The sequence below is a fragment of the Balaenoptera physalus genome (genome assembly GCF_965194825.1).
Source record: "Balaenoptera physalus genome assembly, chromosome: 1".
NCBI lineage: Eukaryota > Metazoa > Chordata > Mammalia > Artiodactyla > Balaenopteridae > Balaenoptera > Balaenoptera physalus.
Genome location: NC_138882.1, coordinates 184,803,646 through 184,818,085, shown reverse-complemented (window position 1 = coordinate 184,818,085; position 14,440 = coordinate 184,803,646). Strand labels below are relative to the sequence as shown.

At 48.0% G+C, this 14,440-nt stretch overlaps 1 protein-coding gene across 4 annotated transcripts in view; it reads left to right on the top strand.

The window, feature by feature from the left end:
- The window catches only part of KAZN (kazrin, periplakin interacting protein), a 468,988-nt gene that overhangs the window by 435,650 nt on the left and 18,898 nt on the right, over positions 1-14,440 (top strand). For all 4 annotated transcript variants that reach the window (XM_082417173.1, XM_082417176.1, XM_082417175.1 and 1 more), the window contains 2 exons: positions 8,895-9,100; positions 9,476-9,594. In XM_082417173.1, coding sequence (XP_082273299.1) covers positions 8,895-9,100; positions 9,476-9,594 — 325 coding nt within the window. The remainder of the gene's footprint in view (positions 1-8,894; positions 9,101-9,475; positions 9,595-14,440) is intronic.

Genomic DNA, 14,440 nt, shown 5'->3' with positions numbered 1-14,440 from the left:
AGGTCAACAGGCCCTGAGACCATGTGCACATTCGAGGAACCAGCATCCTGAGGTGGCCTAAAGGAGGTGGGGCCGGCAGAAGGTGAGCCTGGAGACAGTCATTGTGTTGGCCTCACCTCCCGTCCTGCCTACCTTCTTTTAACCAAAATGTACAGAGCTCCTTCTGTTCCAGGCAGCAGTGGGCTGGAGCTCATACGGGCTCACAAACTGATTTCCAACCCCATGCCCAGGGGCATCATGTTGGCAACTGAAATTGGCCACAATGGGCATATTTACACCACAGAGATGGGCAAACAAATGCTATAAACCAAATACTTTCTTTTTTTTTTTTTTTCCCAAAGCGCTTCTTAAAAATACGAGAGCTGGTTGTTAAACGTTTACCAGCACACCACTGGTCTGGGCCCTTGCTAGGTACCAGGGACACCCAGAGAGCAGAACGGGCCCAGCTCCTGTCCTCGTGGAGCTGACATCTAGTGGGAAGCCAGACACCCATCAAACAATTACACAGTCATTAATTAACTTCAGCTGTGAGAAGTGCAGGCTCGGTACCTGGAATGAGAGCTTGTGTGAGTGTGGTTTGAGGGCTGTGGAGGGGTGTGTGTTGCAGGGGGTGACTGACCTATGCCAGGTGACCAGAGAAGGGGTCCCTGGAAGAGGCGACATTTAAACAGAGCCCTGAAGGCTTCATAGGAGTTCCGGCAGAGGAGACAGCAGCAGACCACCTTTCAGGCAGAGAGGGGAGCAGGCACAGCTGATTGGAGATGGTGGGTGGGAGAGGCAGGAGCACCAGGGAAGTGGTCCCAAGAAGCCCAGGGAAGGGGTGACAGACCGAGGAGAAGCTGACAAAGTCGGCAGGGCTGGGCCACACAGAGCCTTGTCATGTAAGGAACTTGGGTTTTATCCAGGGAGCCAGTGAAGGGTGTTGAGCAGAGAAGGTCCCTGGGCAGATTCAAATAAAAACAAAGCAAAGTGGTATTGTCCATCCCCTTCCCATAACTTGGGCTTTTACCACCACTAATGGTATTAAGCAACACCATGAACCAGGCCTGGGTAATAAAGAGATGGATAGATTTGACTGCTGACTTCGGGATTCCCTTCGGGCAGGGCAGGTGGACAGACCCATGCACGGCAGTGCCAGCAGAACATGAAGAGTGCTGGGTGAACAGTGCACATAGCAAGAGGGGTGTCCAGTCAGGGCAGTGTGGAGGAAGGCAGACTCTGAAGGACCTCCCGCTACAAAACCACTACATCTGAAACAAAACATACTTTTCAATACCTCGCTGGCCTCATCAAAAATAAGGGAAATTCCCAAGGCACTTCCATCCAAAAATAAAAGGCCATGAACTAATACCAGGACAGGAGCAGTGAGTGATAACCAAAGGCAAAAACTGGAGTTTGTCCTGGACACAGATGCTGATATCAGGACCAGTGACAGGGGAGTAAACCTTGGGGTGTGCAAAGCGAAGCATCAGAAACTGTGACTCTCTCATTCTTCCAGGGCCTCTCTGACGGGGGTGAAGTGGTCCCTGCTCCCCACGCCCTATCTCCTCCCCACCCCAGCAGAAGCAACGTCCATCCTCTCAGGAGGAAAGCATCTCTTATTTAGAACCTAAAGATTCCCATAATAAGACCAAATATGAGTTCAGCATGCATGAGAATCAGCAGAAACAAACAACAAATTTGGACCCTCCAAGCCCTCTCAGATACAGTAATGATCAATACCAAATAGAACATAATATGTATGCCATATTTAAGGAAATGTAAGATTAAATATTTAAGGATATTTAAGGAAGTGTAAGAAATCATAGACCTGAACAAATAACAAGAGACTATCTGGAAAGACCAGACGAATTTGAAAAAGAACCAAATAGAAATTTTAGAAATGAAAATATATATATATAGTTGGTAACAAAAAAAAAAAAAAAAAAAAAAGGATGGGTTAAACAGCAGACTAAATAGCTGAAGAGAGAATTTTTTAAATGGAAAATATGTCTAAGGAAATTACCCAGAATGCAATGCAGAGAGATAAGTTGATGAAAACCATGAAGGAGAAATCAGAGCTTTCTGGCCCACTACAATACCCACTAGCCACTAGCCACATACGGCCATGTAAACTTATATTTGGATCAATTAAAATTAAATTAAATTTATAACTCAGTTCCTATGAGCACATTTTAAGTGCTGATAGCCACATGTGGCTAACAGCTGTCACACTGGACAATGTATGTTGCAGGCAGACCTCAAAGATGTCATGGGTTGGGTTTCAGACCACCACAGTAAATACCACAATAAAGTAAGTCACATGAATTTTTTGATTTCCCAGTGCATATAAATGTTATGTTTACACTGTACTGTACTCTATTAAGTATGCAATAGCATTATGTCTAAAAAACAGTGTACATACCTTAATTTAAAAATACTTTATTGCTATCAAATGCTAACCATCATCTGAGCCTTCATCAAGTCGTAATCTTTTTGCAATAGTAACATAAAAGATCACTGATCACAGGTCACCATAACAAATGTAATAATGAAAATGTTTGGAATATTACGAGAATTGACGTAATATTTTCTGCCAAAACCTGACACAGAGACACGAAGTGAGCAAACGCTATTGGAAAAATGGTGCTGATAGACTTGCTTGATGCAAGGTTACCACAAACCTTCAATTTGTAAAAAGAAATCAGTATCTGCAAGTACAATAAAATGAAGTGCAATAAAAAAAGGTATGCCTATATACAACATTTCCATTATCACAGAAAGTTCTATTGGACAGCACTAGGTTATAAGATAGGGAAGAAAGTCTAACCCCAGAAGGAGAGCAAACAGAGAATGGAGAAGAGGTAATATTTTAAGAGGTAATGGTTGAGAATATTCCAAAAATGAACCCACAGATGCAGGAAGTACAATTTATATCAATCAGGATAAATAAAAAGAAAGCTACCTCTAGCCTCGTCATAATGAAACTGAAAACCAAAGACAAAGAGAAACTCTGAAGAGCAGCTAACAAAACAACAATCAGACTGGAGCTGACTTCTCTTTAGTGAAAACGAGAGAGAGATAGTGGAGCAATGTTTTCCAGTGCAAAGAGAAAAAAAAAACCTGTCAGCCTAAAACTGTGTACCCAGCAAAGCTCTTTAAGAACAAGGATGACATATAGACTTTTTTCAGGTAAACATAAGTCATAAAAGCTTACCATCAAAATAATCTTTATGGAGGAACTTTTAAATCATGTTCTTCAGGAATAAGAAAAGTTATCCTAGAAGTGAGGTCTGAGACACTAGAAGAAATGATGAACAAAGAAACTGGTAAACATGTAGGTAAATTATTTTAAGCAAATATTAGCAGTATAAAGTAATCATGATGACAATGTCTAAATTGTGGGGTTTTTTTTTAAAGGATGGAATTAATACTGGACATGATACAGTGTAAGTCAGGAAGAGTGATCAGAAGTGATATGTTTTAGGGTCTTCACTGGTGGCACAGTGGTTAAGAATCCACCTGCCAATGCAGGGGACACAGGTTTGATCCCTGGTCTGGGAAGATCCCACATGCCGTGGAGCAACTAAGCCCATGTGCCACAACTACTGAGCCTGCGCTCTAGAGCCCACGAGCCACAACTACTGAGCCCACGTGCTGCAACTACTGAAGCCCACACGCCTAGAGCCCATGCTCCGCAACAAGAGAAGCCACCGCAACGAGAAGCCCACGCACCACACTGAAGAGTAGCCCCCGCTCACCACAACCAGAGAAAGCCCGCACGCACCAGTGAAGACCCAATGCAGCCAAAAATAATAAATAAATAAATAAATTTATTTTATTTTTTAAAAAAAGAAGTAATATGCGTTAAATAACTCTTACCATTTAGGAGAGGGCATTAAGATATTGATAACCCCAGGTTTTAAGTTAAATATGCATAGTAAATCTCAAAGAGTAATCATTAAAGAAGGTTCTAGAACTTCAGCGTACATCAGAATCACCTGGGGGCCAGGAGATCTGGGGTGGGAATCTATAATTTTCATTTCCAACAAGTTCCCAGGAGTTGCTGCTGCTACTGGCCCAGGAACCACACTTAGAGAACTACTGAACCAAAAACAGAGAAATAGGGTGCTTCACTTCCAAACAAACAGAGGGGGTAAAACGGAATGAGAATACAAACAAAAATCTTCCATCCAGACTAGCTCTGCCCAGTAAAATATAATGTAAACCACATATGTGGTTTTAGATTTTCTGGTAGATGCATTAAAAAGTAAAAAGAAACAGGTGAAATGAGTCGTAGTAATGTATATTTTTTAACTCAATATACCCAAAATATTATCATTTCAATATGTGACCAATATAAAAATTATAAATGAGATATTTTACATCTTTTTTTGTACAAAGTCTTCAAAATCCAGGGTGTATTTTATACCGTCGACACTTCTCAACGGGGACTAACCACACTGCAAGTGCTCAATGGCCACATGTGGCTTGTGACTACTACACTGGGCAGAGTGGGTCTAGACTGTAAGGGACATGAGCCTGCAGAGGACAGAGGTCCCGCTCAGTCACTGAGCACGCACTGTATGCCAGACACCGGGCTGAGCACTTTGTCTACATCATACATCATCTCCTTTCATCCCCACATAGACCTGTGAGATTAGCATTATTATCACCCCATTTCACAGATGGGGAAAGCGAGGCTGAGAAAACTTAAAACACTTCCCCAGGATCATCTGGCTGGTAAGCAGCAGAGCTGGGCTTCAAACCAAGGTCTCTCATAGTCCATTGCCACCTCGGAACCTCAGGGTTTCTGTAAAGGATTTTCTATAACAGGCCAGATAGTAAACATTTTAGGCTTTTTGGACCAATCGGTCACAACTACTCAGCTCTGCTATTGTAACAGGAAAGCAGCCTTAGACAATGTGTAAACAAATGAGCATGGCTGTGTCCCAATAAAATTTTATCTAGGGAAACAGGCAGAGGGCTGGATTTGGCCCTTGGGCTGTAGCTTGCCAACCCCTGGGCTAGGCTAGCACAGCTGCCTCTGTAGGCCCAGTTTGAGGGAGAACTCAATGACTAATTGCTGAGGTTCTGCGGTGCATGCGTGTCGGGGGTGGTTGGGAGGATGAGACCCACTCCTTCCAGAATCACCACGGTCCTCCTGGTGTTCGGAAGGATCCAGAGTGGCTGCGTGTTGCTGGCACCTCCTCAGAGTCTGCCAGGGGCTCGGTCAGCCCCTCTATCTCCCCAGCCTCCTCTGAGCTCCTGGCCATAAACATGAGTTATTCCCACTCTCAGGGCTGAGACAGAGGGGAAATAAAAGCCAGGACTGATGGAATCCCAGACATAAAATCTGGCACCATAATGCCTACATTTTGGAAATTGCCTTTAATTAATGGTTTATGGCCGCAAAGACTCCCCCCCACCCTCCGTCCTTCTGCAGCATCTTCCCCTTGGCGTCAGTCCTGGTGGTTGGGGCGGGGAGGGGGTGAAAGAGGTGGGCTGGTGAATAGCTGTCTTTTCTCAGAAACCAAAATGTGTGGTTTGCTCATATGAACCCAGCTTGGCCTCTGGCATTCCTCGAGCCTGGACTCCATAAACAATGTGAATTGAAAAGCCAGCTCCCCGCACAGGCCCGAGGCCTGTTAGCTATAGAATAACCTGCACACATACACAAAGACACACCAAGCTCAGGAAAACACACACTCACGAGTGTGTACACACACACACAGCCCGGAAGTCTGCTTTTTTTCTTTGTCCACTTATCTGTCATTCCCTCTCTACTCAGTCTCTCCAGCCTGTTTATCTTCTTGTTTTTGTGTCTCTGTAACACTATTTCTTCCTGAAGGTTTGCTCTTTGAGTCTCTCTTTCATTCTCTCTCTCCTGTCTTTCCCCATCCTATGCCCCTTGATCTCCCTTACTGGGGACATATAGCCAAGCACCACAAACACACCCCTAGCCCCCACCTTGGTACAGAATCCACAAATTCGCCCCTCCCCTCACAGGTGCCCCCTCCCAGCCAGGCCGGAGTCTGACTGGGACGATGAACTTCTGCCCAGGTGGGCTTGACAACAGGTGGGACTGGGTTCCCTCCCTAAGCACCTGAACTGAGCTCAAATCACATTTCATCCCAGGAATACAGGGAGGGACTGAGGCAACGACTGCTAAATTCTAGGTGTAGCCAAAAAAATTGCCCAAGCCCCAGGGGAGAAGCCCTTTATTACCAATAATAGTCACCCTTGACTGAGTGCCTACTATGGCTTCACATTCAGAACTTACAAGAGTCATGTTAACCTAGGTGGTAGATATTATTATTGAATATTATTCCCATTTTATAGATGGGAAAACCGAGGCTTGAAGAGGTAAAGGAATTTGCCTAAAGCCAAAGTCTATTCAACTCCAAAGCCTGGTCTCTTCCCACAGGGCTGGTCCAAATGGACAACATGGGCTGTGTCTTGAGATCTGGGGTAACCAGATTTAGCCACACATGGTCTCTCATCTTCCCAGAATCATGAAACAGAGAGAGGACTTCACTACAGGAATAAGGCAGAGGTTCTCAGCTCTCTCCAACCTAAGAAGGACACCCTGTTTGGGTGCCAGTGGTCAACACCTGTAGGACCCAAGCAGAAAGGCTTCCTTGCCAGCCAAGCCTGTCCTTGGGAGCACGGTTCCAGCAGGAGGGGACACCTAGGCTGAGGTCTGTGCCCCTAGCCAGGCAGCTAGCTCTCTTACCAGGCAGGGTCTTGGAGCCCCCAGTCAGGGCTGCAGAGGCAGCTGCTGTTTCCGCATTCCGGGGCACCATGGCAACATGTGTGCTCAGATTGGTGACCTGCACATAGTCTGTGCCATCTGCTGTTTTCCGGGCTGGGGGGTGCGGGGTCGCCTTCCGTCCACCTGAGAAGGGAAATATAATGATGCTGCAGTGACCTCTCACCCCTACCCATCCAGTATAGATAGGCCCCATCACCCCCACTGTCACTGAGTCTGCAGGGCAGCCCAGAGAAGGAGGCAGAAGGCCGGGAGCAGCATCATGACAACTTGCAGAGGTGGAAACTGAGGCACGAGGCACCATCTCTGCCCACCCAGAGTTAGGTCGCTCTGCCCAGCGCCCTGCTGTACCGGGGATGGCATCTTTCAGGCCAGGTGACTGTGGGCCCCGAAGGGCTCTTGGCTGGGCAGTTAGAGGCCCCCAAGCATTGGGGAGAAAAGTTTCGGTGGACCTGGGATGAAGGAGAAGTGTGTGACCACCAAGCTGGTGTAGCCATTTCCCAAGAGTCATCCAAGGTGTTTCAACAGAGGGAGGCAAGGGAATTGGGGGAAGGGGCTTTGTGACTTGAAAAAGTAAGATTTCTAGGCTGTGTTTTTTTTTCAATTTCAAAAATAATATAGTCAATGCAGAAAACGTGGGAGCTAGAAAAGCATGCACACACACTGGCACACTCACAAGTGCACACTCACACACACACATTCATGCACAATTACCTATCACTCCTTTCCAGAGATAAAGACTTTTAACATTTACCCACCTAGTATAATGTAATATATTACATATATATGTATATATTACATATACATAATTATATTATACATTATATATAATCATATATATATATTTTTAATGTGGTTGGGATTACGTTGTACGTGCTATCTTGTACTGTGCTTTTACACTTGACGATAGATTGTGAACATTTTCCCATGTCAAAACTATTCTCTTGTGACAGATTTTTAAATTAATTGCTTATATTCCAACATACGAACGGAGCATCATTCAAACTCCCATCCATAACTGCTTCCTAATTTTTTAATTTTTCCAATTTTTTCATTATAAACTTATACATGTTTATTATGGAACTTTGATGATACCCAGAGTTATAGCAAAAGGGAAATAACCTCATACTTCCAAACTCAGTAACTATAACATTTTTGTGTTCTGCACACCCATTGTTTTACTATGTGCCGATTTGATGGATACGCATTGTTTACATATTAGAATGATTTATAATATACAATATAATATAGAGTCATTTCAAATCAGGCTTATTTTTTAATACTTGTCATCTCTCATGGTATTGAGTTTATCCATTTGGGTTTTCATTTAACCCTGCTTTTAGAGAAAGATTCTTTTCCCTTCTCGGTTGACTCTTCACCACCTGAACTTGGTATATTTATCAAGTGTTGATGCAGCCGACCATGGATTAAGGAATGGGGTTGGAAAATGCTGGTGGAGAGACGTTTTTGTCTGTGAGGGCCACTCCAGAAACAGGCTTCGGTGTGTTAAGGAATAGAGCTGGGGCTCCATTTATCCTAAAAATATAAATCACCCTGTTGCCCAAAGATGACTGCCTTGGCGTTGTTTACAATAGTGAAAAATGAGGGACGACCCAGGCCCATCAACAGGCAGCGGGTGAAATAGATTCAGAGCATCCCTTTGACGAATCCTGTGCAGTCTCTGCTGAGACGGAAGGGTGTCCTGCGTCGTGTAAATGAGAACAACATATTACAAAACGGAACACATCATGTAAATGTGGGGATCTGTGTTTGTTTGTAAGCGTAGGCATTTGTGTATCCCAAAGACCATTTAACTAAATACTAGCAGCTGCTGTCTCTGGGTAGCGTAGGATTTGGGGTGATTTTCACTTTCTATTTTATTTTTATTCTCTTCTGGATTAAGTTTTTAAAATTCTTTTCTTTTAGAGGGCACAGATTACTTTGGACTGGGGGAGGGGCAGCAAAACAAAACAAAAGCCGTTTGGATTCTGAAAAGAAGAAATGTATGGGGGGAAAGACATCCCTGCCCACCCCCTGCATCCCCAGGGGTGCAGACTCAGGGGGCACAGCCTGCCCAGTCCCTGCCCCCTGCAGCCCCTGCCTTGCCCCTCGCCCCACGACCCTGTGTGCTTGTGTGTTGCAGACTCGGACAGCCAGTGCAGCCCCACGCGACAGAGCCTCAGCCTGTCGGAGGGCGAGGAGCAGACAGACCGGCTGCAGCAGGTGGAGCTGGTCAGGACCACGCCCATGTCGCACTGGAAGGCCGGCACCGTCCAGGCCTGGCTGGAGGTGGTCATGGCCATGCCCATGTACGTCAAGGCCTGTGCAGAGAACGTCAAGAGTGGGAAGGTAGGGCACCTGCCGGGCCCCCGTGGGAACGCCCCCCTCAACCCCTCCCATCGTCCGGGTTAGAGGAGCTGGCTGAACCGGGTTCAGGCTCCAGGGACCCCAGTAAACCATTGTGTCTCTCCGACAAGACACACAGCCCTTCGGAGCCTCAGCCTTCTCGTCTTTAAAATGGGACTAACCTTCCCTTACCTGGCTGGAGGGACGCAGGGCAGGACTGGGGGGCCCTTTCAGCCAGGTCAGCGATCCCACCGCCTGGCCTCATGGGCCAGTGGCTGGAGGCGAGGCGGCTGCACAGACGTTCCCGGGAACGTGTGCCCACTGAGGGGAGCGGTGCCTGGGGTCCCCGCCCCCACGCCTCCCCACCTGCCGGCGCAGGTGCTGCTGAGCCTGAGTGACGAGGACCTGGAGCTGGGCCTGGGCGTGTGCAGCTCCCTGCACCGGCGCAAGCTCCGGCTGGCCATCGAGGACTACCGGGACGCCGAGGCGGGCAGGAGGTGAGCGGGCGCCTGGGCCCCGGGGGGAGGGGAAGAGAGCCCACCCGAGACCTCGCCTCCTGGGGGTCACACGGGTGGAGGGAGCGGGCGCTGTGAGCTGGGCCAGGCGGGAGGAGTGCCAGGGCCCGGGACGCCACTGGGCAGGGGCCCGAGCACAGCCTAGCCCCACTCTGGGCCGGCCCTCCCCGTAGAAAGATGGAGAACAAACTCAGTGAGGCCCCAAATGCCCTATGATCTCCCTGGTGCGGCAGTCAGGGGGCTTCACGCCCCCCAGAACTCCTCTGTCTGGTAGGTGGGGCAGCCCCAGTGGATCTGGGGAATTTGGCCAAAATGTGTGTTCTACCTACTCCCACCTCAAAGCCCAGCTCTTACCATTCCAGGTAAGAGCCTAAAGCAGGGAGGAAGAGAAGAAATGGGCCTGGTTTGGGGCCAGGTGGGAGGGGGCGTCTATCGGCAAGCGCACCTGGGAATGGCCGAAGATAGCCCATCAGGTGTGTCCCCAGCGCGGCCGCCCTGCCCCCATTGCTCATTACCCACCCCCACCCCCACCCCCGCCTGCCTCTCTCCTGACCTTTGTGAGCAGGACTTACTGGGGAGCCCCTCTTTCACCAAGCAGCTCCAGGGAAAAGGGAAGGACGCTTCCCCCAAGTCCTCAGAGAGCAGGAGGGGGAAGAAAAGTAGCTGGTAAACCTGACACTATCTGTTTTGCGTAATTATCTCCTTCACTGGTTTCCCCAGCATTTTTGTGCAGTTAATTAATCAAACCTGGTGGTGTGTGCTATTTATTATTTGCAGAAGCAGCTTTGTGGATTCAGAAAAAAGAGGGGGCTGGAGGTAGAAAAGAAGGCTGGTTTGGAAGCAGGAAAAGCAAATTCCTGGGTGTCCCGGAGAGTGATTCCGTGGTGACAGGAAATAGAGATGAGATGGGATCAGAAACTCAGGCAGCAACTCACAACAAGCAAAGCAAGAAGGCGCAGGGCCCTGTCAGCAGGTCTGGACCCTCCTAGATGGCAGGGCTGGGGTGGGGGAGGGGTGGAGGAGTGGAGAGTTGGGGGCAGTGGGGAGCAGGGCAGGAGCTTGCAACCCAGCTGAGCTTCCCCTCCTGAGGGTCCCACAAGCACCTCACACTCACCACCCACCCCTACCCAGTGCCTTCCCCCAATCCCCCAGAGCTCACCATCCTGGGTCATACAAGCTAGAAACACCTCCCAACCCCTCCCATTCCCAACATGATCATGGTTACTTGAACACGGTGGGGCTGCCTGTCTCACCTCTCAAAAATGTGGGATCGCTGCCCAAGTTCCCCCCAAATTCAGCAGACCCTTCAGAACCTCGTAGCGCCTGGAAAGGGATGGATTCAACTCAGCGGCCAGATGTGAACGGATTTTGAAAACTTATGAGAGCCACAAGCAGGACTGTTTCCAAAACCACGGCCTGGGCATTAGACACCCAGGGCCTCCTAGAGCAGGGAGGGGCCTTCATTTAACAGCTCCATTCTCTAAGGAATCCTGGCCTGTCTCTAACTTGCCCTGTGACCTTGCCCTCTGTGGGACTTGGTTTCTCCACCTGTGAAGTAAAGGGGGTTAAATTAGGATAGTGGCTCTTTAACTGTGCGAGATCATGGCCCCTTTGAGAATCTAATAAGAACTTCCGAAACTTGCCCCAGAAGAAATACACAAAACTTCACAACTTTGCATTCTGGGGCTCTCTGACCCACCTGTGGAACTTTGAGGGGGCTGTGAACTCTAGGGTAAGAACCCCGGTGAGACCATCTTTGAGAATACATCCTGTGTGACTCTGGGCATGACATTGCCCTCTCTGGGCCTGGCTCCCCTTACCTCTAAAATCCTGACAACAAAATCTGCCAACCCCTGACAACCTGTCCGTCACTTTATGGACATGATTTTATTTGACCATCACAATATCAAGGCAGGATAGACATTCTTACCCCCATTTTAAAGGTGGAGAAAGTGAGGCCAGAGAAATAATGGACACAAAGTCACACTACAAAAGATCTGACTTCCAAGTCAATTCCCTTTCCACTCTCCGAAGTTGCCTTTGTGTTCAAAACATCAATGATGTAGCTCCTGCTACTATTATTTCTGGAACACTGAATGCATCCCAGACCCTGTGCTAAGGACTTTACCTTCTCTTACCTTCTCTTATCACTTTTAGCCCAGGAGGCAAGCAGGAGTAGCCCCATTTTACAGAAGAGGAAACCGAGGTACAGAGGCGCGAGGTCTTTCATCTAAGGCTGATGGAGCTAGAGTGGCCTCGTGTTTTCTGTGCTGAATAATGACCCAGATGACATTGAAATTCTGTGCCCAAACTCGGATTTCAGGATCTTATTTGGTCCCAGTTTGAGGAGGGGGCAGTGTCAAATTTTATAAAATGATTGAATTACTTTTAAAATCATTCTGTTTTATTCACCTTCGGCGCTTACAATGGCTCACACCAACAGCTGGGAAAGTGTTGCCAAGCTGAGGCCGCACGGGGACAACTTTAATGGAAAGAGAACTATTTGGAAGGGCAGGAGTGCATTAATTATCAGCATGCAGAGGGATACTGCTGATTATAAATGGGCCCCCTCCCACCCCACACCCCATGTCTGGTTGCACCATTGATTTGCTGAGCAGACCCTTCCTTCAGACGGGAAAGAAGTTTTCTGGTCTCCATCAAAGGCCCAACAACATCTGATTCAGAGGCCGTGAGCTTCAGCCCCTTTCCCAGGGAAGAGAGCAATGACGGCTGGGCCTGGGAAGAGTCCCTCTGAAGTGACAAGGCTGGAGCGGGTCACCCAGGCACCTTCTCATCCTAGAAGGGAGCTTGTCTTGGGCCAGAAGGTTCCAGCTCAGGAGCTGGGTGCTGGTCAGCCTTTGGGAAACCTGGAGCCGGTGCCCCCCTCGCCCAGCCTTGCCCTGTCTTCCTTGCACTGGACTCTAAACCAGAAGCTGTTGGGCATTAGCTCTGAGCCAGGTGGGGAGGCTGGGCATTCATAGATACGCCACACCCGGTCCTGCCCTCCAGGAGCTGATGGTCCATTGGACAGCTGGCCAGACGAGCCGCAATTACCCAGTGTGACAAATGCGAGGGCTCTGAAGAGGCTCTGGACACAAGGAGGGTCTTGACCTAGCACAGGGGTCCTGGAAGGCTTTGGGGAGAGCCATATCTCAACAGAGTCTTGCAGGAGTTAAGCAGGTGAAGAGGGTAGGGTGGAGAACAGCCCTGGAGGCCAGGAGGCCCTGGCCCTTGGGGGCAGACCCAGTGGGTCTGGGTGGCCGAGGGGCAGGAGGAGGGGAGCGAAGCCGGGAGCCCACCTTTCTGCCCTCAGTCCTTCCCATGATATGTCTGCTACGCATTCGGCACTAGGCTGACTCAGAGCCTAGAGAACATAGTTCCTGGGCTCAGATAATTCATTTGTAAAGTTCCATGTGTGATCGGTGCTGTGAAGGGAATTGTTAGAGGCAGAGCAGCAGGTCAGGGGGCAAGTTCAGACGGCACAGTCAGAGGCAGCCTCTGCAAGGTGGGAGCTGACACCCGGGAGAGGAGGGGAGGGGAGGGGAGAACCTGGGCAGGGCTGGAAGGAAATAGGTGCCGGGCGAGGCGGGGACCCCCACCACCCGAGGAGCAAAAGCCTCAGGGTGTCCCGGAAGTGCTTCCAGCCCAAGCCCGGTGGGAGGGGGAGCCCGGACCTGTGAGGTCACCCCAAGGACTTGCGATTTCAGATTTTATCCCTGCAAAGGGGCGCCACAGGAGAGTTACCTTGTTTTATTTTATTCAAATCTACTCTGTTCTTTTTTCCCTCTTTTACTGGCTTTTTATTGAGTGTTCCCACTACTGGCTTATGAGCTATACTTTTTTGTGTTATTTTTAATTATTGCTCTATAGTTTACAATACACAGAAAGCTTAACACTATCTTCAAATAATATTATACAACTCTGTGTGTAGTGTTACATGCTTTTTCCTCCTCCCTTTGTACTATTGTCTGTATATATACATATATATATATCCTCCATAATACATGGTTATTATTTTTCTTTTAAACTGGCCATTATCTTTTAAAGAGATTAGCAAATGAGGAAAATATTTACCGAGATTATTTACCATTTCCAATCATCTTCTTTTAAAAAAAATTTTTTTATTGTGGTAAAATACACAAAATTTACCATCTTAATCATTTGTAAGTGTACAGTTCAGTGGTATTAAGTACATTCACATTATTGTGTAACCATCACCACCATCCATCTCCAGAAGTCTTTTCATCTTGTAAAACTGAAACTGTACCCATTAACACTAACTCTCCATTCTCCCCTCCCCCCAGGATACCTGCAACCACCATTCTGCTTTCTCTATGAACCTGACTACCCTAAGTACCTCATATAAGTGGAATCACACAGTATTTGTCTTTTTGTGACTGGCTTATTTCACTTAGCATAATGTCCTCAAGATTCATCCATGTTGTAGCATATGAGAGAATTTCCTTCCTTTTTTTTTTTTTTTTAAATATAATGGAGTATTTTGCATTTTTTTTTAAAGGAATCCCTTTATTTTATTTATTTATTTATTTTTGGCTGTGTTGGGTCTTCGTTTCTGTGCGAGGGCTTTCTCTAGTTGCGGCGAGCGGGGGCCACTCTTCATCGCGGTGCGCGGGCCTTTCACCATCACGGCCTCTCTTGTTGCGGAGCACAGGCTCCAGACGCGCAGGCTCAGCAATTATGGCTCACGGGCCTAGTTGCTCCGCGGCATGTGGAACCTTCCGGGACCAGGGCTCGAACCCATGTCCCCTGCATTGACAGGAGGATTCTTAACCACTGCACCACCAGGGAAGCCCGTCCTTCCTTTTTA